This window comes from Rhinolophus sinicus, chromosome 14 (assembly GCF_057876585.1).
Source record: "Rhinolophus sinicus isolate RSI-liver-muscle chromosome 14, RSI-T2T, whole genome shotgun sequence".
NCBI classification, from domain to species: Eukaryota; Metazoa; Chordata; class Mammalia; order Chiroptera; family Rhinolophidae; genus Rhinolophus; species Rhinolophus sinicus.
In genome coordinates, this window is record NC_142514.1 from 188437533 (window position 1) to 188460613 (window position 23081).

Below are 23081 nucleotides of genomic sequence, written 5' to 3' on the forward strand. Positions count from 1 at the left end.
CAGGGGCTTCTTGTCCATTCTCTCTCCACCGTGCCCTGGGGCAGGCGTGGAGAGGCAGGACACCACCAGACCCACTGTGAGCCTTCTAGTTAGCGAGGCCCCCGCCACCACACCTGTGCAGGCGCCCACCCCGTCTCCAAATGCCAAATGGGATGCACCCTCACAGGCTTGCCCACACTGGGAGCCAGTGAGACACCCAATCGTGCCCATCTGGACCAGGGCCATGTGCACACATGACACATGGACCCAGGAAGATGCCCGCACAGGAGCCCTGAGCAGTTGTCTGCTCTCCCGCTCAGGCACATGAGCTCACTCAGCAGGTGTCCTGTGAGGCCCTGTCATGCAGGGCGTCATGCGGGGTCTCAGCTCCTGCTCCCCACATAACACAGGACATGGTGAGGCCAAAAAGAACACCTACAGAGCCACAAATAGGACAGTCAGACCACTATAGTCTCGCTGGCGGCTGGGTTGGAAACATGGGAAGCAGGATCCACACGAGCTGCAACCTGCCGCCCACTTCTCTGCCAACCAACCTCACTTGCTAGCTGCAATCCGCCATGCAAACTGCAATCCGCGCTTGCTAGCCCAGCCACCACCTTCTTGCTAGCCTCCATTTTCAGCCAGCGTAGCCACGGCAGTTATATTAGTGCCCAATGGCTCACTGGTTACAGCTGACAGCCAACTAGCCACAGCTGATGGCCATCTAATCAGTTGATGGCCATTTACTCCCTGAGCCAGCACCTTTCCAAGTGAGGGCGAGAGCCTGGAAACTGCACTCTTGGCTCTGTCCCCACAGGCCCCAAGTGTACACGACAATGCATACCGCCTGTGAGCACAGGTGCACACACACACACTAGCCTCGCTTGATGCAGTGTCACTGCCAGGCTGGCTTCCTCCCCCATCCTTTTCCCTAGAGACAGAGGACTTAATGAGTCTCCGTGTGTGAGGAGCCATGCTCCTGGAGGACGTGCACCTGTGGCTCAGCCAGCTCTGGGGCATTAGGGACGCTCTGGTGGCGCAGGGGGGCTGGGCCAGCAGGGGTGCCTCTTCTAGATCTGACACCCTTGGACGTGCATGGGGCAGAGCGAGTCCCTCCCCAGGCCTAGAAAGCTATCCATGTGGCTATGCCCAGCCTGTGTTCTGACCTCAGGCCGTGGGTCTCCATCCAAACTCCCCACCCACCCAACACGGACACCAGGTTCCCACCTGTCCCCTGTCCCAACACCTTGCCAGTACCAGGAGGCCCCAGCTCCAGCTTCACTCTGGAGGGAGGGCCCTGCAGTGGGGGAGGGCAGAGAGCTCCTGCCTCCCGACCTGGGCCCGAGGGCCAGGCAGAGGGCAGAACCTCTGTTGTGGAGGCAGGCTGTGCCCCAGGATGCCTCAGCCTAGACACGCCACTCCGGCAGTCCCCACCCATGACAAAGGTTTCCCTATTCAGAGCAGAAGCTGGCAGGACCTCCAGGGAACCCTGCTAACGTTAAAGAAAGGCCTGAATACCGGCAGCAAGGGGCAGCGCCCATTGCCCGCCCATTGCCCGAGAAGGACGAGGGGAGTTAGGCAGTGCTCCTGACAGCGTCCTGGGGCCGGACAGGGTTCTGCTCAGGGCTGCTGACGCTTCCGGTCCCGAAAGACCCTCGGGGCTCCGTCCCGCGGCGCTGCGGCCAAGCTCAGAGCCCTCCGGAGGCCCTGCGGGGGGGGTCACGATGCTGACGGTGTTGGGTGACGGAGCCCAGAGACACAACGTCGCTGTGCTGCCTGCGACCCCGACAGCGCAGAGAGGGAGGGGGCGGAAGCAGGCGGGTGCGAGGACAGCGCACGCGCGCCGCGCCGCCCGCCCCGGGTCCCGCCCCGGGTCCCGCCCCCAGGCCGCCGCGGCGTGGGACCCGCGTTTTCCGGGCCCTGCAGCCACGCTCGCTCCGCGCACGCGCAGGCCGCGACGGCTGCGGCAGGACCCATGGCGTCCGAGCGGCTCCCGAGCCGGCCCGCCTGCCTCCTCGTGGCCAGCGGCGCCGCGGAGGGTGAGGCTCGCGCCGTGGGGGTACCGTGGGCCCCGGGGGGCCGCGCAGGGGGCGGGGGGCCCGCCCACCCGGGGCAGTTCAGCCACACTTTGAGCGCCTCGTTTGGGGTACAGCGGGGAGGTGACCCTGGTCTGCAGGGCTGGGGCGCCGGGGCCCGGCTTTCTGTTCGAGGAGACGGGACCTGGGTTGGCGGCCTGCAGGCGCCGCTGCAGATGGTCCCCCTGGGGGCGTGGAGAAGGTGGCCTTCCAGCGCCGTGTCCCACGGGCCGCTGCCGTCAGGGACAGGCGAGGCCAGGGTGTGGTGAGGGGCAGTGGGTGTTCTGGGGAGGTTGGGGGGCCCTGGCAGGCCTGGGGGTCACACAGCCATGGCCTGGGGAGCACGCGCCTTTCTGAACCCGAGCCGGTGTCCTTCAGTGCCCACCCCTCTGCCCGCTGGCCTGCCGCACACGCAGGAGGACGCGGGGGAGGAGAAGGCGTTGTTCCAGGGGGTCGGCAGATGTGCGGGGCAGAGCGTCCCTCGGCCCTGCCACGGGGTGAAGGTACCGGAGAGGCTGGCGGGGCCCAAGCAGACTGCCGTTGCCAGCACCCACTCTCTTGCTGAGGGTGGCAGGAATGAGCTGATAAGGGCGCCCGGTGCTGTTCTGAGCACTTCCGGGGTCCTCACCCTGTGAGGCTGGCGTGATGGGACCAAGGTCGCATCGCAGGCAGGTGAAGGACCATGGTTGGGACCTGGGGGCTGGCTGTGGAGCCTGGTGTCCTTCTCAACTTCTGTAGCTTCTCTAGTGGACAAGGGAGAGGGGACAGCGGGTCATGGTGTGCTGAGCCCCCGGAGCCCTGAGTGGTGTGTGCCCGAATGAGGGCAGGAGGAGCTGGGATCCTGCCCCCACCCTCACAGGCAGTTCAAGGGTGGGAGGAGACATCGAGAGTGGGGTTCAGTCCTGCAAGGACAGGTTGGGGTCACCTCTGTAGGGGGCTGGTTGGAGCAGGGTAAGGGGTTGCAGTCGCATTGCTTGGCTGTGCCACGGGGAGGGGCTGCTGAGGGCATGGGGTGGGGGCACAGTTCTGAAAAGACCACTAGGCTGTGAACAGGGCCCTCCAATCCCTCAGGGGCCCTGCAGTGAAATAGGTGGAGGTGGGAGGGTTTGAAGAACTTGGGGGGGGAGGCAGAACGTGGGAAAGTTGAGAGGGATGATTTTGAGAGACTGTTTTTGCTCAACATATGGACTCTTAACAATGAACACAAATTAATTTATAAGAATGAATAAACTTGAAGAGGAGATTTAGGGATTGGGTCCCAGGATTAAAATAAAGGTGGAAGGACACAAATCAAGCCCCTTCAGAAATAGATGCCTCTGGTGGGGTTGCAACCCCCAGTATCAGGAGCCCTCCTTGTGGGCAGGAAGGGGCTGGGAGGCTGGGATGGGGGCAGGAAGCAGGAGCCCTTGTGAGGAAAGGGCTGAGATACTGTCCCCGCCCAGGCCCATAGGACACTAGCCATAGCCCCACAGACAGGGCTTTGCTCCCTGCCACCTTCCCTGTCTGAACACAGTGGGAGTGGGGGCTCAGTCACCCGCTCCGTGGCCTAACTAGAAAACCGCACACTTGGGTCTGCCTCCTGGAAAGACCTCTAGTGGCCAGGCTGGGGACAGAGCCCACTGTCACAGGGGGGAGTATGGGAGATGAGGGGCTGGGGCCCTGGGGTGAGGTGGGGGAGGGGCTGCTGGGATCAGGAGGACCCCTGGGCTGTCACCCTGCACTCATCCGGGACGTGTCCTCTTTGCAGGTGTGTCAGCCCCGTCCTTCCTCCACTGCTTCACGCTGGCCAGCTCTGCCTTCAACCTGCAGGTGGTCACCCCTGGGGTAAGTCCAGCCACCCCGTCCCCGCCCTCTCTCTCTGGGGATGAGGCCAGGACAGTGCTGTTACTCCTGGGAGAGGTGCAAGCCCACGGCTGCTGTGACCCCGAGGAGCTGGCTTGGTCTGAGGGGCCAGGACCCCGGTGGCATCGTCAAGCTCTGTCCCCACCTGTGGCAAGGGAGACCTTGTCATTGCAGGTCGGTGTCTGCACATGAGAGCAGGAGGGTTTGCGACCCTCTGATGGCATGGGACCCTGGGGGTCACAGCAGGGATGTGATATGTTTGTAACTTTGCACATTTCCAGGTGGGTGGGACAGTTGCTTCTGCATTATAGGCGGGATAATGAGGACCAGTGAGGGGCAGGTGGGGTCGGGATGGAGCTTGGGGTGTGTTGAGACTCAGTGAGGAAGCTGGGCTGTTGGGTACCTTTTGTCCTCGAGGGCCTGCCCTCAGTGCCCAGCCCTCATCACAGCTCTGAGCATCCCTGTGAGCCAGCAGGGGGTTCTGGGCTGACCTTGGGCCTCCCCGTCCCACAGGGGAAGGCCATGGACTTCGTGGACGTGGACGAGAGCAATGCACGCTGGGTGCAGGACTTCCGCCTCAAGGCCTACGCGAGCCCTGCCAAGCTCGAGTCCATTGACGGTGAGGGCCCGAGACCTTGGCGGCTGGAGCGCATGGGGCTCCAGGGGCCTGTGGCCCCACAGCTCGCATGCTCTGCTCCTGGGCCCCCTGGGGCGTGCTGTCAAGCGCTGTGATTGTCCAGAGCCTCCTGCGGTCTTGTGTCCTAGGGCGAGAGCGTCTGAGCTCCATCTGGGGGGAGAGGTAGTGGGCACATGGGGACACAATCGGAAATGGTGCAGGGACTTTGGGAGCCTTGGCTGTTGTAGGGACAGGGACAGGGTGGCTTCTGGCCGGTGGAAGCAGAGAGGAGCTGGCTGGTCCTCATGGAGCCTCTGGTCCTGGCCGGCGACCTTGCTCTGCTTGACCGGCCTGTGGTCTCCCCCAGGTGCCCGGTACCACGCCCTCCTGATCCCCAGCTGTCCCGGGGCCCTGGCCGACCTGGCCAGCAGTGGGTCTCTGGCCCGCATCCTGCAGCACTTCCGCTCCGAGAGCAGTAGGTGACCCCTGGGACTGGGGCGTGGGGGCTCCACCAGTAAGGGGCGGGGGGGGAAGGTGGGAAGATCCCTGTGTGGAGGGTGGCAGCCATGGAGTGCAGGCTTCTGGTCTTGGACCCAGAAACACAGATCACCTCAGATATAAAGAGCCTCGGTGACGCTGACCGGTGGGTGGACAAATTTATTCAGCCATCTCTCCTCTCTCCCTCCATTTCTCACACACACGAGGGTGGGGCACCCCCTTCCCCCAGACTTCGTGCCCTTTGGCACTGCCCCTGTGGGCCTTCTGCCTGGCCCTCGGGCTGGTGGCTGTGTGTCCTGGGCCCCTCTGAAGTGGGTGGGCAGGATGCTGGCTTTGTTCCCGGTGGGAGAGCACAGCATGCAGGCTTGGGGTTTGAGGCCAGCAGGCGCAGTGGAGACCAGGCCGACCGCCCCACTCGGTTGGGTTGTGATGAGCACGTCTCCTGGGCGGGGGTGCGACACTCATTGGGGACCAGCACACAAACCCGGGCTCCACACAGTGTCCTTTGTCGGTGAGAAGGGGGCCTCCTGTCCCCAGCACTGCTGGAACAGACAGTTACTGTTCCCGGCCACCTTAGCTGTGGGAACGCACTTGTGCCAGGCAGCCTTCTGGGGCAAAGGCTCAGAGCCAGGGCGAGCGCTTGGCAGGGTGGACCCAGTGCCTCCAGAGGCCCGGAGGGCTGGGCACCCCTCCCACTGCAGTCGGGAGGGGGAAGCTTCCAGGTGGGCTGCCGCTCGGTGCAGCGGAGCTGGTTGGGCCGTGAGGCGGGCCAACAGGCGAGTCCAGGCCTGGGCTGTCCAGGCCGTGCTGAGGGGCAGTGGGGGCCGTGGGTGTGGAGTGCTGCTGGGTTGGCAGACGGACCTACAGCACCCTCGTGACTCCTCCTCGTACCAGCTTTCCGGCCACAAGAATTTGAGATTTGAGCTGGAAACAGCCTGTCCTGAAGTGGCTGCCCACGTGGGGTTTCCGGGAGGTGGGCAGCGCCTCCATGGGCTCTGGGGGGTGGCCAGAGCCTCAGGCCCCGCCTTGCCTGCTGCTTTCAGAGCCCATCTGTGCGGTTGGCCATGGCGTCGCCGCCCTCTGCTCTGCCACCAATGAGGACGGGTCCTGGGTGTTCCAAGGCTACAGCGTGACCGGGGTGAGTGCAGCTCAGGGGTCGCAGGCAGTAGTTGGGTTTCAAAGCATAGGGATGGGCTGGGACCCTTGGGGGGCCCACGGTCTCCTCTGGCACTGGTGGCAGTCACTTGCCCAGATGGGAATTGAGAAATTTGGCACCAGGTTGGCAGTTATCTGTGCTGTGTGTTGTCCCCTCCTTGAGGGCCTTCCCTGCTGGGAGTCCCTGAAGGCCGCCATACAGGCTGTGGGTGAGAATGGACCCTACACCTCACCCCCCATGCTCCCCACAGCCCAGGTTTGCTGAGCTGGCTGTGTGTGTGGGGAGGGAATACGGCTGGAGGGGAGCAGAGGGGAGCGGGGGTTGGATCCAGCCCTTGCTTTTGTGCCTGTCCAGGAGGTAGGCCTGCCATGTGGGCGGAGGGCCTGGTAGGTGGGGCCCAGGACTGAGCCTGGACCTGTTCAGCTCTCAGAGGCTGGGAAGGGGCACCTGGCACAGAGGAGACCCGAGTGAAGTTCCTAGGGCAGATGTAGGAGGCAGGCTCTGTGGGAGGCCTGAGGCCTGGCTGCCCAAGGCTGGCCCCTGGTCCAGGTTCAGGAGAGGACAGGAGGATGAGCAGGAGCCATGACCCCCAGCCCCTCCTCCCGTGGCTCTGTGCCCTCCCACTCACTGAGGGGTTCATTCTGGCCACCCTTGTGCCTCCGGAAGGCCTGCAGTGGGAGGTCCCTGCCATTGTCCCCTCCCACCTTAGCAGCCCCTGCGCTCCGAGCAGTGACACACACACCCACCCCACATGGAGGGCATGGCCCCTGGCCATGGTTTGGAGCCACCTGCCCGAGGCACGTGCCCCTCCCTCCACAGCCCTCCGTGTACGAGCTCGTCCGGGCACCTGGCTTTGCCCGCCTGTCCCTTATCGTGGAGGACTTCGTGAAGGATGCTGGCGCCACCTTTAGTGGTGAGCTGGGCGGGGGTGACACTGGCCAGGCCAGCCTTCCGGAGCACAGCGTCCGGCACACCTCGGTCACTGGCCCTCAGAGGGTGGGTGGGGGTGGGTGGGGGCGGCGCCCGGCCTGTGGCAGTGCTGCTGCAGCCTGCGCCTTCCGGCCCTCGGCCCCCCTGCAGCCAGTGAGCCGGATGCCATGCATGTCGTGCTGGACCGCCACCTCGTCACAGGCCAGAACGCCAGCTCCACCGTCCCGGCCGTACACAGCCTGCTCTTCCTCTGTGGCAGCCGGTGAGGCCAGGATGGGACCAGGGTGGGCTGCTGGGGCCGGACTGGTGGGCAGCCCCTCGGCTGGCCATGTCCGTCTGTCCGTTCCATGTAATGGGTGGGTGCTGATGTTTGTCCTACAGGAAGTGAGGCAGTCCCTGCTGAGCCCGCCTACCTGTCAGTGGCCACGTTGCTTCCAGATGGCCCAGCTGTCCCCAGAGGCAGCCGGAATCCTCAGGCCTCCAGGCACCCTGCCTCCATGACAGCCCAAGAATGACTCACATACCCTGACCAGGCCGGTGGAATTGTGTCGGCTCTGGGGACCCGAGAGCCTTCAGGTGCACTGGCTGTGGGGAAGGCTCAGGGACCCCATGGAGAGCCGGCACACAGTGAGTGGGCTGTGGCCATTCCGGGGGTCTCAGTCCCTCTGGTCTCCTTCTCTGCCTGTCCCCGTGTACCCAGGTGGGGGGTGCTGAGCCTCCCTGAGAGCAAGGATGACCGTGATGGGTGGGTGGGCAGGGATGGGCGGAGGCATCGGAGTTTGTTTCTTGTAGTACAAGTTGTGTCCAGGCTTATCCACTGCCCCTTCCCTTTGAGCGCTGCTCGACTGTGTGGGGAGGGGCCAGCTGCCTGGAGCTTGCTCAGCACTTTGGACTGAGGTCAAAGGTGAAGGGGAATCTTCTGGCCCCCACAGTTCCCAGCCCCCAGACCCGCCCGGATTTTAAACCCTTGGCTTGTGCATGGTGACCCCATGTAAGGCCGGCTCGGACCTCAGTGGACGGGGCAGTGGCGCTGCACCCTCTACATGGAGACCCCAGGGGCTGGCACAGCCCTGCGCATTCCCAGCCTGTTGGGAGCTGCTGTGCGGTTTCAGGGTGAAGATAAGCAGGGGCTCCACTTGGAAGGTGGCCTCACATGTGGTCCCCCATATCTGCAGGAATGGCAGGCAGGCCTCACCCTCAGGCCCTGGACAGGCCTTTGCTGGGCGTGCCAGGCAGCTGTCCGGCTCCCTCCCAGTGCAGCCTGATCACCCTCGGGCATCCCCAGGTGCCTGGCTGGGCTGTGGCCTTCAGGCGGGGCCCCTGTATGTCCCCCACCTTCTCCCATCCCCCAGTACCTGGCCTTGAGGGATCTGTTGCTTCCGGCCCCACTAGACCGAGCTCACGCTCTGGACACTCCTGGTGGGCGCCTGACAGCCCTGCTGTCCGCCGTGCACACAGCAGCCTGGCCCAGCCTGCTGGCCCATGTCTGCGGGTACCACGCCTGGACCCAGGCGCGAGGCAGGCTCTGCTGGACTGCACAGCCTGGGCCCTGGGTGGCCGCTATTCCAAGGTGATCTATCTCCCTGGCAGCTCAGTCCTGAGTCCCCAAGGTCCAGGGCATGGCCAGGGGTGGGGGGCCGCCAAGAGGCTGGGAGGAGCACATGAAAATGCCAGCAGGCGGGTGGGTTTGGGGCCTGGTTTCCCTGCCTGTGCTGCCGGATTTCCCCACACACCCAGGATGTTTACTACAGACCCCTACATGCACCCAAGAGAAATAAACACCGCCCCCAGGGGCGGTGTAGGTACATCCATCGCAGTGCTATTCTCAGTAGTGACGACACAAATTGTGGCTTGTAAATGGGGTCTGTTAACAGGCCCATAGGGATGGTTATTGCACCCTAAAGTGAAATTGTGACACGCTACAACATGGGTGAACCTTGAAAACATGCTGAGTGGAAGAAGCCAGACAGAAAGTGCCGTGTGTGTGCTTCCACTTATATGAATGCCCAGGAAATGCAAAGTGGGCAAGTTTGGGGGGCACACAGACTCCCAAGGGCTGGGAGGGACCCATAGAGGTTGGGGTGGGTGGTGGCCACTCCAGGAGCACCAACCCCCAGCCCTGCTATGATGGCCGCAGATGGGGACTGTCCATGCCTAGCGTCTCTGGAAAGCTTGGAACAGGAGCCCAGACTTGGGCTCCCTGGGAGGGAAGAAGGGGCTGCCCCAGGTGGGGCAGGGCACAAGGCTCACCCAGGACTGTCTCAACGGGTCTGTCCCCAACATCTACCTCCACCCACATGGAGTGGCCAGTCTGGTCCCTGTACATTCTCACCCAGCCCTCACCTCTGCCTTGCTGTTCCAGGAATAGGCTGGTCACGGGAGGGAGGGGCTATCCCATCCCCACTAAGCCCAGCCCAGTGGCATGCAAATCTGAACAAAGTCCAAATGGGGCTCTAAAAGCTGTCTAAGCTGTGCCACACCCCTTGCTTCAGTGCATCCAGACAACCTGGTTTTGAAGCTGGGCCACTGTACATCATGCTGTCCCCACGAGGTGGCACCATCAACCCTCATGGGAACCTGGTATCCTGGCCAGTGCTTCAGGCCAGGGCAGCTGGACAGGAGGCAGGAGGGGCCGGGGGCCATCGGGATCACCCCTGCACTGAGGAGCTACTTGGGTGGGTCCCCACCCAGCAGCACCAAGGCAAGGGGCTGTAACTGCCTCTGTCACCATGTTGGGGTCCTTGACCCAGCCCCGTCTCAGCTGGGCCCAGGTTGCAGCCACCTGCTAGGGCAGTTGGTGCTAAGGGGGGGACAAAGTAGTGGAATGAAGCATAGCACAGAAAAAGTGGCTGCTTTAATGCATTAGGCAGTTTGACATAAAATCAGAAATCTGTGATCCATCCCTGCTCCAATTGGTAAAAAATGCAAGATTCATCACCAGGCATTGCGATCAGACCCAAGGACATCACCAGGCATTGCAGTCAGACCCAAGGTCGTGGCTGGCACTGATCTGTGTCCAGCCTTAGGCACTGAGCTAGTTGCCATTCTCTGCGCTGAACATTCGTTCCTAGAAACAGTAGGAGATGCCAGGAAACCCATCAGGCACGACAGAGGAGGCAGCCTCCACTGGGCGCTGGCCTCTAGAATCCCAGGGGGGTGGCAGGGTCCCCACTGACCAGCTGCCAGGGGAGCTGAGTGGCTGAGGGTTCCCACAGGAAGTCCCCGCTGCCTGCCTTGCGCCCTGGGGCACTCACCGCCAGCACACGCTCCAGCTTCACAGCGTCCGCAGCAAATTTGCGGATGCCATCTGAGAGCTTCTCCACGGCCATCTGGTCCTCGTTGTGCAGCCAGCGGAAGGCCTTCTCGTCCAGGTGGATCTTCTCCAGGTCACTGGCCTGGGCTGGAGAAGAACATGCAATGGGCCTTCGTCACCCAACCCCCCTGTTCTGGCCCCCCCGGCTCCCAGGCACGTGGGACGTGAGCCTGCTGGCCCAGGGCCAGGGCCAGGGCCTCACCTGCCTTGGCCGAGAGTGCGGGCGCCAGCTTGCTGCTGTCCCGGAGCAGCTCCCCCAGCAGCTTGGGGGAGATGGTGAGGAAGTCGCAGCCCGCCAGCGCCTTGATCTCACCCGTGTTGCGGAAGGAGGCGCCCATGACAATGGTCTTGTAGCCGAACTTCTTGTAGTAGTTGTAGATCTTGGTGACACTCTTCACACCTGCAGGGGACACCCAGGCAGCCTGACTGCTGAGTGCTCGGTGCCTGCCCCCCGCTGCGCCCACCCCATCCATCCCACAAGGGCAACTCACCTGGGTCCTCCAGGGGCTCGTAGGACTTCTGGCCTGTGTTGGCCACGTGCCAGTCCAGGATGCGCCCCACAAACGGGGAGATGAGTGTCACGCCCGCCTCGGCGCAGGCCACAGCCTGGGCGAAGGAGAAGAGCAGCGTCATGTTGCAGTGGATGCCATGCTGCTCCTCCAGCTCCCTGGGGGGAAGGAGGGGCCAGGTGGCATCAGTGTCTCCACCCAGTGCATCTGGGAGCAGAGGTGCTCATGACTCAGCAGACACCTTGAGCGAGTCTGGGACACGCACCACAGTTCTCTCTGGCAAGGGGCTTACGGGCGGCGGGAACTGTCTTCCTCAAACCCACATTTCCAAATCGGGACAAAGGCAGAAGAGGTCCCAGGAGCATAGTGCCTGTCCCTGGCTGACAGACACCTGCAGCAGTACCAGGCATCCTGGTCGCTCACGTCACCACAGGACTCCCTGGGGCAGACACCACAGAGGTGCTCTCACCACTGTCCTATCCAGCACCCTTGCCCCCTGCCCACTCTTGCCCTTCCCGGGCCACCATGAGGTCACCGAGACATTGTGGGGTTGAGCCCCCAGGACAGGCCACGGGCCACGCTCTGCCATGTGACGAGTGTGGGCTATGACAGCTGAGCTTCTGCTGGGGCCTCTCTGGCCACCAATTGCCACCACCCCAGGGGACAGTGGCCACGCAGGGGTGTTGAAGACGTGCAGTAGTGACAGACACCCAGTGACCATGACCCAGCAGCTCCACTGCTAGGTGTGTACACACAAGAAATGGGACACACAGCCACACCCAAACTTGTGCACGCACGTGCATGGCAGCGTGATCCGTGAGCCTGAGGCAGGAACAACCGTGTGTCCATGCAAGGACACTAAACACGCTGTCACACGCAGTGGAGTCTCCACCTTAAAGGACTGCAGCCCTGACCACCACAGCCCGGTGAGCCCAAAATCACGCCACGGGAGGAAGCCAGACACAGGCCGCGTGCATAAGACTGCATTTACACAGAACGGGCAGAGCAGGCGAGCAGTGGGCGGGTGTGTGCAGCACATGACCACAGGGACAGACGTGATGCATCCCCCGCACACAGCTGCTCCGGTGCGGCTGCCAGTGACACCAGCAGTCTGGCTCGGATCCTCGCATCACTCCCACACGGGGCACATGCTCAGCATGAAACGGTGTATAATTGGACATGAGCGTACCCGATGAGGACGGCTGCCGGCACAGCTGGGCGGTGTCACAGGCCTCCGTTCCCCAGGCGGGTGCCAGCAGGACCTGGTCCTGCATACAGCTGGCTCCTCAGCTGGGCCCGGAGCTGCAGGCCCCAACCCCTGGACTCGGGGATACTCACTTTCCAGCCTGAATTCCCTCCCAGGTGGACGACAGCTTTATCAGAATCCGGTCCTTGCTAATGCCGGAGTCCTTGTAGAGCTCGATGAGGCGCCTGGCTCGGGCCACCATGGCGTCCTTGTCAAATGAGAGCCTGCGAGAACGAGGGGCCTGCGGTGAGGGTGGCCTCACCTCAGGACGTCCACCAAGGACGTCACAGGCCAGCAGCCTGAGCCCTCACTCGGGAGCAACTTACAGCCCCATCTCACGACTGTGCCCCAGGGATTTACCCAGAAACTCGGGCTGTGGACGAGCTGCTGAACAGGGAGCGTTTGGATGCCTGGACACGGCGGACGGACAAATGCTCCTGCCCACCCCGTTGCCCGCACCCTCACCTTGCGTCGACTTCCGTGGATACACGGCCCGGGATCTTCTTCAGTATTTCTGCTCCAAACAACACAAAAAGTTTATCGATGGCATTTTGAATCTGCTCCTCTTGTGACCTGAAATTCCAGGGAAAAAATAGATTAGTGACTTGTTAGGTTTAAGTGGACAGAATTCTATAAAATACATTCTGTTACTCGTTTGAGAAATTCCTTCCGGTCCATCTTTTCTCTTAAAAATGTTTTTATCGTGGCAAAACACACATAGACAAAATGTTCCATCCTACTCATCTGCAAGCACACAGCTCTGTGGCACTAAGCAGTCCCACTGTGCAGCCGTCACCTCCATCCACCGCAGGGACTTGCATCCCCCCAGACTGAACCCCATCGTGCACATGATCTTGGCAACGTCTTTGGAGCTGCCTGGGGAGACGAGTGAGGTGAGGTGCTGTCCCCAGACAGACACTATCTGAGGGTCTCCATTGGCCCACTGCACACAGAAAGCTCTCCGGCCCGCGTGTCATTGTTAGAACTGCCAGGCAGCTGGAGGAGGCAGGAGGCCTGAGAGCAGCACCTCGTCACCACTTCCAGGAGCACTGAGGCGGGACCAACCCGTGGGCGAGTGGGGAGAGCAGCCCCCACACAGCTGTATGCAGCTGGGGTGTACCAACGGGCCCCCGGGGAGCTCCGCCCAGGGCCACTGTCCCTGTAGGCCCCGCTTGCAGCTGTGCGTCATCACCCTGATGAAAATTTAAAATGACGTCAGGAAAAGGCAAATCTTTGGAGACCACTGCCCGGTGTGGTTTCCTGGAGTGGGGAGCAGGGAACCTTCTAGGATAACTGTGGAGAGGGCTGCACCACTGTGAATTCATCAGAACTAACTGGTCTGGGCACTCCGTGAATTTTACTCCAATAAAGCTGTTGTTAATAAAAGGTACCAAATGATAGAACGCGGGTCAGTGGCTGCCAGAGCCGGGGAGACGGACTACAGAAGGGGAGGGACTTTTGGGGTGCTGCAGACATTCTACATCTTGACGAGGGTGGTGTTTACAGGGTGCACCATTCCTGCAAACAAGCATCACTGAACTGCACACTTACAATGGGTACATTTCACTACGTGTAAGTAACACTTCAGTCAAGTTGATAAAAGACAGCTTCCTTTCCCGGACTGTAAGACATCTGAGAACTACAATTCACTAAGGAGGGAGACGCGTGGATGAGCCTGGGGCCTGCTTAGGCCCCCAGCCATACTCACCCGCCCAGCTTCTTGCCGTAGGTGATGGCTTCCTCCACCAGCTCCTGGTAGGCGGGCATCTGCGCGGCAGCCAGGATCAGGGAGGGGTTGGTGGTGGCATCCTGTGGCTTGTACTCGTCGATGGCTAGAGAAATAATTGGAAAGCAGGCAAGTAAGTGGGGTGCCTGCTCCCACCGAGATTTCTAACAGGTCCCCGACAAGCTAAACAAGGGTCGACAGCGTCTCCCGCCCTGGTACAGCCACGATTCACATGCATCCTTCCCCCTCGACCCAGGTAGGCTGGCCAAGGGGCAGCTGTTTGCAGGGCGGTTAAACCACCAGCAAGGCTGAGGCCTGAGATCAAAGGTGCCTTGGAGAGCTGATGTCACACGCTGGGGCGGGTATAGGCACCAGCGACCCAGTTACCAGCGTGGTGATCTTGAACGCCTGCTTTCTTTCTCTTGGACACATTAGTTCTTTCTCAGGTAGCCAAGCTGGGAATTCCAAGAAACCAGTGGGGCTTCCCTGGGGTCTCGCTGACCAGGTCATTGGAGTCGATCAAGGGCGTGCTCAGTGAGCAGGCGCCGGAAGGCTCGCTGTTTCAGTAAGTTTATTTGGCCAATTAGTATTTTTATAGTGTCCTTTGGTGACAAAATGTGATACAGAGATAGAGAACAGATTAGAGGCTACACGTGTTATAAAACTGCTACAGGGAGAGCCCGCGTCCCCACGCAGGTTGAAAACTGGTGAGCACTGAGCCAGGCAGACACATTAGAGCTGATTATCCGGCTAGGTCTTGTTTTTGAGGAAACAGTAACAATAGTGTGCTAGAGCCAAGTTCCTGGTTCTGACATTGCGCCACGGGCACATACGATGTCACCACTGGGGGACTCTGGGCTAATTCTGCAATTTCTCCTGAGTCTGTTTCAAAATAGCCAGTTAAGAAAAAGTGCTCTGGAGTGGTGTTTTCACAGGTGTGTACAAAGCCAGCAAGTGATGCACTGAAAACAGCACCTTTCCTTGTACAGAATTATGCCTTGATAAAGTTGACTTTTAACAAAAGTAAAAACAAAACCGAGACCCATCTGGGATCCACAGATTGGCTTCAGGGCCCAGGGACCCTTAGCTAATACAAAACTGGGGGGACGGGGAGGCCACTGTTCTGGGAAAAGAATCCACAGCTCTGATTATACTTTCAAAGAGGCCTATGCCTCCTCCCCCCCGAAGGTAAGAACCTTCGCTTCATAAAATGACCACAAAACCATGAGCCCTATTAAAAGCTATGTATTTTATGGATATTTATTATCAAGTAATGTATTTTCATAAATTTGTTAATAGTCATTAAAAAAATGTCAGTGCTTGGGTTTAGATATTTCTAAAAAAATAAATAAATAAAAGTGAGCATTCCCTTCGTCCCCTCCCACCTTACTGGCCCTGTTGCCAGTGTGACTGACAGCTACCCTGCTGCTACTGCTCGGTGAGAACCGGCAGGAAACGTGCTGACCAGGGCTCTCCAAGACCGAAAATTATTCTATGTGGTAAGAAGGGAATAAACAGACGCACGAGAACGTGCAACCACGTTCCTAGTACTCTATCCTTCTAACGTCACTGCCCAGAGGTCTAAGGACACTGGGCAAGATGGACGGGGGACCTTGGCCTCCCGAGGCCCCCAGCTAGTCAGATGGCGCTACATGCTGGTCTGCTTGCAAGCCCACAGGTTGGCCCTAAGCTGATCACTGTACCGTCCTTTCTACTTAAGCAGCCAAAAACTCTTACTCACTCCCTAGGTTCTGCTAGATAAACAATCCTTTTACTCATTGTTACCAAAGAGGAGTGACAGCCTGTTTCTCAAGTCACCATGAGAAAGCAGAAAAGGAAGGCAGGCACTCCTTACTGTGTGCACACAGCACTTATGTCACCGGGCATTTCACGATTTCCCGGAACATCTTATTTGTTCGCAGAACTGCGTGAAGGCCCCTCTGGTCTGCGCACTGCAGACCCGCGGATTCACAGCATAAGCCTTTATATTTCTCTGTCCGTCCCAGTTCTCGCCAACGGACGCGAGTCAAACCCAGGAAAGCCTCAACTGTAACAGGACAACCCTTTGCTTTCCTCAGCATCGGGTTTTATCCGCCCAGGTCCGCCGCCCCAGGTGGCCAGCCCCTTGCCACAAAGGGTCCGGCTGTCCCCTGGGCAGGCGAGGAAAGTGTGTGCAACAGGCGATTTCAAAAGCAGACGGCGGCTTCGCATTTCGGGTCTTCCTGCTCAGCAGTCAACAGTCGCCGAGCGGAACCGCCTCCTGCAAGCTCAGGGGTCCGCGGAATCTGCCAGGCCTACCTCGGACCCCCCTCCCCAAACAAAGCCTTCGAAACCTGACCCTCCGACTCACTGACGGTTCACAATGGGACTCCGAGGTGCCCTCGACTTGGGGGCGGGACTCGGACGGGGCGCCCTGCTCCCGGAGGACCCGCCCCCAGCCCGGGTCGCTCCTTCCCGGTCCCTCCGGCCCCTGGGCTCGCCCGTGTTCCCCCACCCCGGGAGCTGGGTCAGGAGAGGGGCCGGGAGAGGAGAAGCCGGGGCGGGCCGCCTCTCTGCGTCCACGAAACCCCCGCTCCGGGCACCGCCGCAGGGCCGGCGTCCGAACTCGGGACCCCGCGCGGCCTCACCGTGGAAGTCGCCCGTGTCGGCCACCACGGTGGTGAACTGCTTGAGCTGGTCCAGCACACTCTCCATCCTCTGCCGCTTTACCGGAGAACCCGACATGGCGAGGCGGTGGCGGCGGCAGCGGCGGGAGCGCGACGGCCCACAATGCCCCGCGGGCCCGGCCGCCGGCCAATCGGGGAGCCGCGCTGGAGGGCGGGGCGCAGGACGAGGCCCCGCCCCGGAGATGAAGCCCCGCCCCCGAGGCGAAGCCCGGCTCCCCGCAACGATGCCGGGCTCCGGAGACTATGCCTTGTCCCCGAGCCGGTCCCACCGGGCGGCCGCTGCGGCCGGGTTGGGGGTCCCATCGCCCCACGCGATCGCCCGTGAAATATGGGCACGACGAGGAGAGGTCGCACAGGACAGTCCCGGGCCGGCACCCACTGCGCACACACTAAGCTCGCGGTCCCCATTGGCCTGCAGCCTGAGTGGGACGCACCCCCCCCCCGCAGCGGTGCACCCGGAGCGGTGACTCCCGGAACGGTGATCCCGGGAGGGCGCGCTTCGCACGTTCCGCCTCTGTTAAATGAAGAGCTGCAATGGGGATCACGTTAAAACCCGCCCCGGGGCGAGCAGAGTAGCCGAGTTTCCAGAACCGCCTGGAGACTTCTGCCCTGCATCTGGGCCGCGGCCTGAGGTGTCCAACGTAATCCTCCAGCCCTCGGCCCCGTACACGACGAAAAGGGCCTTTGCCCACTGGCACTGGATGCGCTGGACCGCTGCTCTCACTACGGGGTGTGGGGTGCAGGGTGGGCACAGCGAACTGGGGCTGTGGGCTTAGGCTTGGGTCGCTGCCCGCCCCAGCCCTCGTGGGACTGCAGGTGCCCAGGGGCACCTGCTCCCCTCAGACCTGGCTGCCCCTCCAGGCCCTCAATGGGGTCAAACATGCCTGGTACCTGGGAAGGGGTCGGGAGGGGTGAGGCAGATGGCCATTCGGGCCTGTGGTTTCACTTTCTCCTGACCCAGAACCACAGGACTGGCCGCTCCTCCCTTGCCTTTGATGCTGGGAATTTGCACCGACCTAGTAGCACTACCCTCACAAGGTGTCCCGAGGCCATTATGTATCAAATCAGTCATAGGAAATATAACTCCAATGGATTTGGAGTTGTTTGAATTTCCTGGGCCGAGGCCTCCATCATCCGCGTACGCACTGCACATGTCCAGGAGTGGGGGAGCTGGAGTGACCCTGCAGGCCTGGCTGGGCCTGGATCAGGGTCAATGAGGGAGGAGCTACGGGAGACAAAACCAGATGCTGGAGAGTGGGGGCTCAAGGACCTTGGGTGTGCGTGGCCTGTGGGGGCCTCACTGCCAACCTTGCCAGGGCAGCTGCAGTGGAGTGTGGGTGGGAGAAGCAGGGGTGGAACAGTGCAAACTCTGCACTTTGGGGGTTTTGTTGTGAAGGGAGCAGTGGCTGGTGGCAGGAGAGGAGAAGGGTGCGCTCAGCTAGGTCCTTGGGTGGACAGGGGCTGGGATCCAGTGCACTCATGCAAGGGTGGCCTTTGTCACCAGGCAGGAAGGACATCGGGGTGACAGGAGGGATGAGCAGCAGGGACAAGCAGCAGACCTGGGCACAGATGGGGCAGGTGGGCACAGCTGATGGCACCTGGAGAAGCTCTGCTGACCACTTCACCTCTTCAGAGATGTGGGAGGAAACAAATCCACCAGCTGAGAGGAGGGGGTGCCTGGGGGCAGGAGGGACTGGGAGTGTCAGGCCCAGGGGCGTGGGCCATCCATCCAGATGTGGCAGACCTGGGTGCGGCTGCCTGTCCATCCTGCTCCTCTGGGCGGATGTGAGGGGCGGAGGGTGGATTTAATGGGATGGGGTTTGACCAGGGGAACATGACAAGGCGGGCCACCAAGATGGGAAGGAAACTGAGTTGGGCCAGGAGGGTAGGGTGGTAGGGCCTGGGGGGAGGTGTTGGGGTGAGGCTGGGGGCGGGGTTGAGTCAGGACTATGGGCGCAATGTGAGAACACAGCCACAGCCCCAGCTCCTCCCACACACCCGGGCTAGTTTAGTCTCAGTTTGTCTTTATCATTTCCCCATTTTGACTGAGATCTTTCTCTGAAAGCATCGCTGATCCACAGTCAGGTCTTCCGAGTTCAGCCTTTCCGTCCCCAGTGTCAGGAAGGCCATCTTCCGGGTGTCATCTCTCCGTCAGAGGGAAGGCGCATGGATGGGGGACAGCTCGTGTCGGGGGTTAACAGGCAACAGGTGCAGAGCTTAAGAAGAATTCAAAACTACATCAGAACAACATCACAACCTAGTCTGCACGGTGAATTGACGCCAGGTTTCAGACCTGTAGTTAATGGAACACAGACCATTATTATCTTTGATAGATCCAAGTCCCTGATGACACTCAACAACCAGGAAAGTCCCCCCTTTCACAGTAGCTTAGGGAATTCAAACAAGGGCACGTTGCTTCTGAGATGGGGAGAAAGACAAGTCAGAATTCATAGTAAGAAAAGGCTGTGCAGGCCTGATCCAGTCGCTTTGGAAAGTCGTCCCCTTTGGAGGCCACCTGCTTCCATTTTAAGACAGCTGTGGTTTCTGGTCACCAGACCGTGTGCAGTTCTAGCTGGGGCTGGGTGGCTTCTCGAGGTGTGACACGTGTGTGCAAGAGACTGCTCCCAGAGTTCAGCCGCACAGGGCTGCTTGCACAGCTCCTGACGGGGGCCCTTTCACCCAGGCTGGTGGGAGTCTGCGTGGAGGCGTCTTCCAGTAAATAGTAATAAACCGGTGATCTAGCAAGTAAACTGGTTTCCTGAGTTCCGTGAGCTGCTCTAGCAAATTAACCCAACCTGAGGAGGGGGTTGTGGGGGCCCCAATTTAGAGCCGGTCAGTCAGAAGCACAGGAGACAACTTGGACTTGTGATGGGCGCCTGCAGTGGGGCAGTCCTGTGGGACCTAGCCCTTCACCTGCGGGATCTGGCGCTGTCTCCAGGTGGATGGTGTCAGGATTGAGTTGAATTGTGGGACAGCTGGTGTCACAGAATTGCCTGGTGGTGTGGGGGAACCCCCACACTGGAATGGGGTGCACAGCTGTAGTCCACACAGGGGACTATTACTCAGCCTCAAAAAGGAGGACATTCTGACACCTGCTGCAACGTGCATGGACCTGGAGGACACTGTGCTGAGTGAAACGAGTCAGACACAGAAGGATGAATCCTGTGTGACCCCATCACACGAGGTCCCTAGAGGAGTCAGACTCAGAGACAGGAAGTAGATGATGGTGCCAGGGCTGGGGAGGGGGAGGGAAGTTAGTGTTCCATGGGGACAGAGTGTCAGTTTGGGACGATGGGAAGTTCTGGAAATGATGGTGGTGATGGTTGCACAACATTGTGAATGTACCTAATGCCACTGAACTGTGCACTTAAAAATAGTTAAGGTGGCAAATTTTATGTTGTGTGGACTTTACCACAATTAAAACCCAGGAATCTGGGTGTGGCCTGCCTGGGCATTGCAGTCAGCCGGCTGGCCCCAGCCACCTCACCTGAAGCCTCCACGTTGTCCTGTCCCGCCCCTCGCGGGCTGCCAGGAGACCCTGTTGGTGGCCACATGGCCTCTCCATGTTCGGCCTGCCCGCACAGGCACAGGTGGTCTGGCACCGTCTTGTTTGCAACCTGGGGTGAAGCAGGGGAGACGTGCTTCAACTTCCTGTTGCAAGTTTGAAAGAGTCCTGTTTAAAGATACAGTAACCGTGAATGGCATTTGGGGAGACGCACACAGGTTGTAAAAATATAAAGGCATTCATCGTAAGGATAAACCCCAAATTCAGAACAGCAATTGCTTTTGGGGAGCATGCAGGATACAACTGGATGGGGTCAAGGGGCTTTGGTTTTGGAAGTTAGAGGGTTAGTATTGGATTGTTCACAGAACTGTCCTTACCTGTTTATTTTGCTCCCTCTTTTTGATTTAGATATTCACTCCCTATTAGAGCCTTTCCCTAAGTAACTCTTCTAAGGCCGTTGTCTGCACAAGTTCTTGTGAAATGTATTGCTGCTAACATCTGAGCTTTTTCTGTCTCGTGTCCGTGTATTTTGACCCATGGAGTCTGTGTGGCGACCTCATTCTACTTCCTCCTTTTCACTCAGCACTTTCCTTCCACAGGTGTCAGCGTTCGAAGTGCATACTCTGCTGCTTTCTGCACGGCTCTCTCTCCTCTGTCTCTCCCACTGCCCACGTCTTCCACCCCTCCCTCCTGGGGACACGCTGCAGGGGCAGGGCTGCTGGTCTGGGGACACTGGTAACTGAACCCCGCACAGCTGGCTGTAGCCTCACCCCAGGCCTCCCAGGCCAGAGTGTCAGCCAGCTTCCTATTTTTGCCGGTCTGTGAGGTGACAGTGGCTTTCCTTTGCCATCCTCTGATGGCCGAATCTGAACACCAGCTCAGGAACTAGTAAGGCCTGCAGTGCCCCTGTAAGTGCCCCATTCACGGCGCTGCCCACCACCAGTTCTCCCCGCAGATGCCGTGGGCGGCTGTCAAATGGGCCTCGGGACACCTTCACACACTTAAACACCACTGAGGGCCCCAAAGAACTTCTGTTCCTGAGGTCACCTCTGTCAATACTATAGTAGAAACGGAAAATGTAAAGCCACGCACTTCGTTATTCCTCCCGCAATAAGAGAGGCGGGCCTTATCTGAAACCCATCCCACCCACCCACTACAGAATGGGTGCTGCAAATGCCTGTCCTTTCAGGATCACAACGTTCTGGAAACAGTTGACCAAGGCCTGTGGGTGGGGCTCAGCCAGCCCAGGGATTCTTGAAACTCACCCCCAGCCCTTCACACATCTCGGGCCTTCCCAGTCCTACTGGAGCCTCCAAGGACTCCAAGCTTCAAAACCCACCGGCCCGCCCGCCTGCCCCTTACACCCTGCTAAGACCCTCAGGGTAGGTGAGCCCACATGGCTGTACCAACATGTCACCGGTGGCATTTTGGAGAGTCAGCATTCAGCACGTAAAGAGCCTATTTCTATGAAAAGTCATTACTTTCAAAACTCCAATATAGTGAGCAGAGTGGCATCCCCACCGGCCTGTGACACCTCCTTGGCGTCCGGTGGCCTGTCTGCGGGCGGCACCGTCTTGGTTGACGAGGAAAAGCCTGCTTCACGCAGGTTCATAGCTGGAATAAGCAGGATCCTCGCCCTTTTGGGTAATTGCAGACTTTCTCCTTTGATAGGACACCAAACCCTGACAAGTGGCAGTTCCCTGAGAGCAAGGGTCGATCTGGGAGGGGGACGCACCAGTGCACTCGTCACCGTGGTCCCCTAAAGCCCCCGTCTTTCTTGCTGTGTGGAGGGTCTCTGGCCCGAGGTGACTTTGAAGCAGCCTGCACTGGTCCTTTCCCGAGTCACAGACCTCCCACGTGCAGACACATCTGTCCCCAATAAGGACGTCTCTCCATAATCACTCATGTCACCGTGCACCCGTCACAACCATCTGGCACTTGGGAAGCTGTTCCGCTTGGGTGGCAGGTTCCAAAATTCTAATTTCCACTCAAACGCTCGAGTTTACCAAGGCAACTAAGACTGACCATTGTTGTCCCTGAAGTGACAGCGTTCCCAGTCCATTGTGGAGAACCCAGGTGTGAGTGACCAGCGTGTCCCACCTCGGCCATCACACCAGGGTGCCTCTTGGGGCGGCAACTCCCCTTCCAGGGCCGGGACGGGGTGACGGTAAGTGGGGAGCGTCGCTGATCCACCTGGACGCCCCACGGGCTCTGGGGCTTCTTCCCCCGGGAGCCTGTGGTGGGGAGGAGGGGCCCACAGCATCCCCCACGGGGCTCGGCACCCTCTGTGCAGGCGTGAGCCCAGTGGGAAAGGCAAGTCACTTTGATTAGTTTCCTGGGGCTGCCATCACGGTGCGTGATCAGCTGCATGCCCTAAACACCAGGACTTCATTGTCCCCGGGCCTGGAGGCTGGGAGTCCAAGGTCAGAGCTGGTCCCTCAGGCTGCGAAGGAGAGTGTTGTCCGGGTGTCTCCCCGGCGTCTGGCAGTGTGCTGGCGATCTCTGATGCTCCTCGTCGTGTGGATGCCCCATCTCTGCCTCCATCTTCACATGACGTTGTGCCTGTGTATGTGTCCCGATTTCCGTATTGTAAGGACACCAGGATTAGGGCGCAACCTAATGGCATGTCACATGAATGGGGGGGAACAGTTCAAACAAAAACACACTCTGTCTCGTTATGAAACTGGTTTAGAGCTCAGGGCCCCGTGAAAGGGCCTTGGGCCCCCCAGAGAGCGAGGACCCACCGGGCCAGCGGCTGTACTGGGCATCTGCTCCACTCGATCTGACCATGGCCAGTGGCCTCGTGGCCCTCTGGTGCATGCAAGTCTTGAATTTGATGAACACAAACTTGTTACCTCATTTTGCAGTTTTGTACAGGAAGTTCTTGGTCAAGCTTGTCACAGATATTGTCCACGTCTGCTTCTATGAACGTGATGGTTTTACGTCTCATACAAGCCTACTAGCTCTGGAGCCCTTGTGGGGACAGTAGGGGTCCTTGTGCTGTTTCTCCGCATATGGGG

The 23081-nt window shown here is 59.9% G+C and overlaps 2 protein-coding genes across 9 annotated transcripts; one reads left to right on the forward strand and one right to left on the reverse strand.

Moving 5' to 3' along the window:
* Nucleotides 1-1857: 1857 nt before the first annotated feature.
* GATD1 (glutamine amidotransferase class 1 domain containing 1) lies at nucleotides 1858-12827 on the forward strand. 8 transcript variants are annotated; one of them, XM_074336976.2, is made up of 8 exons: nucleotides 1864-2018; nucleotides 3802-3878; nucleotides 4410-4515; nucleotides 4880-4987; nucleotides 6054-6148; nucleotides 6986-7079; nucleotides 7247-7358; nucleotides 7478-12827. In XM_074336976.2, exons 1-8 carry the CDS (start codon nucleotides 1955-1957, stop codon nucleotides 7482-7484), a joined length of 663 nt encoding a protein of 220 aa, XP_074193077.1. In that variant the 5' UTR covers nucleotides 1864-1954; the 3' UTR covers nucleotides 7485-12827. The 8 variants fall into 8 exon arrangements, with proteins under 8 accessions (XP_074193082.1, XP_074193079.1, XP_074193080.1 ...); XM_074336979.2 differs by lacking the exon at nucleotides 4880-4987 and having other exon boundaries at nucleotides 1863-2018; XM_074336975.2 differs by lacking the exon at nucleotides 6986-7079 and having other exon boundaries at nucleotides 7478-9069.
* On the reverse strand, nucleotides 9931-16677 carry TALDO1 (transaldolase 1). Its single transcript, XM_019714748.3, has 8 exons — nucleotides 16518-16677; nucleotides 13873-13996; nucleotides 12630-12737; nucleotides 12257-12388; nucleotides 10901-11076; nucleotides 10612-10809; nucleotides 10351-10496; nucleotides 9931-10163 (listed from the first exon to the last, which is right to left on the reverse strand). The coding sequence occupies exons 1-8, from the start codon at nucleotides 16612-16614 to the stop codon at nucleotides 10131-10133; spliced, it is 1014 nt and encodes a 337-aa protein (XP_019570307.1). The 5' UTR covers nucleotides 16615-16677; the 3' UTR covers nucleotides 9931-10130.
* Between the last annotated feature and the right edge of the window lie 6404 nt (nucleotides 16678-23081).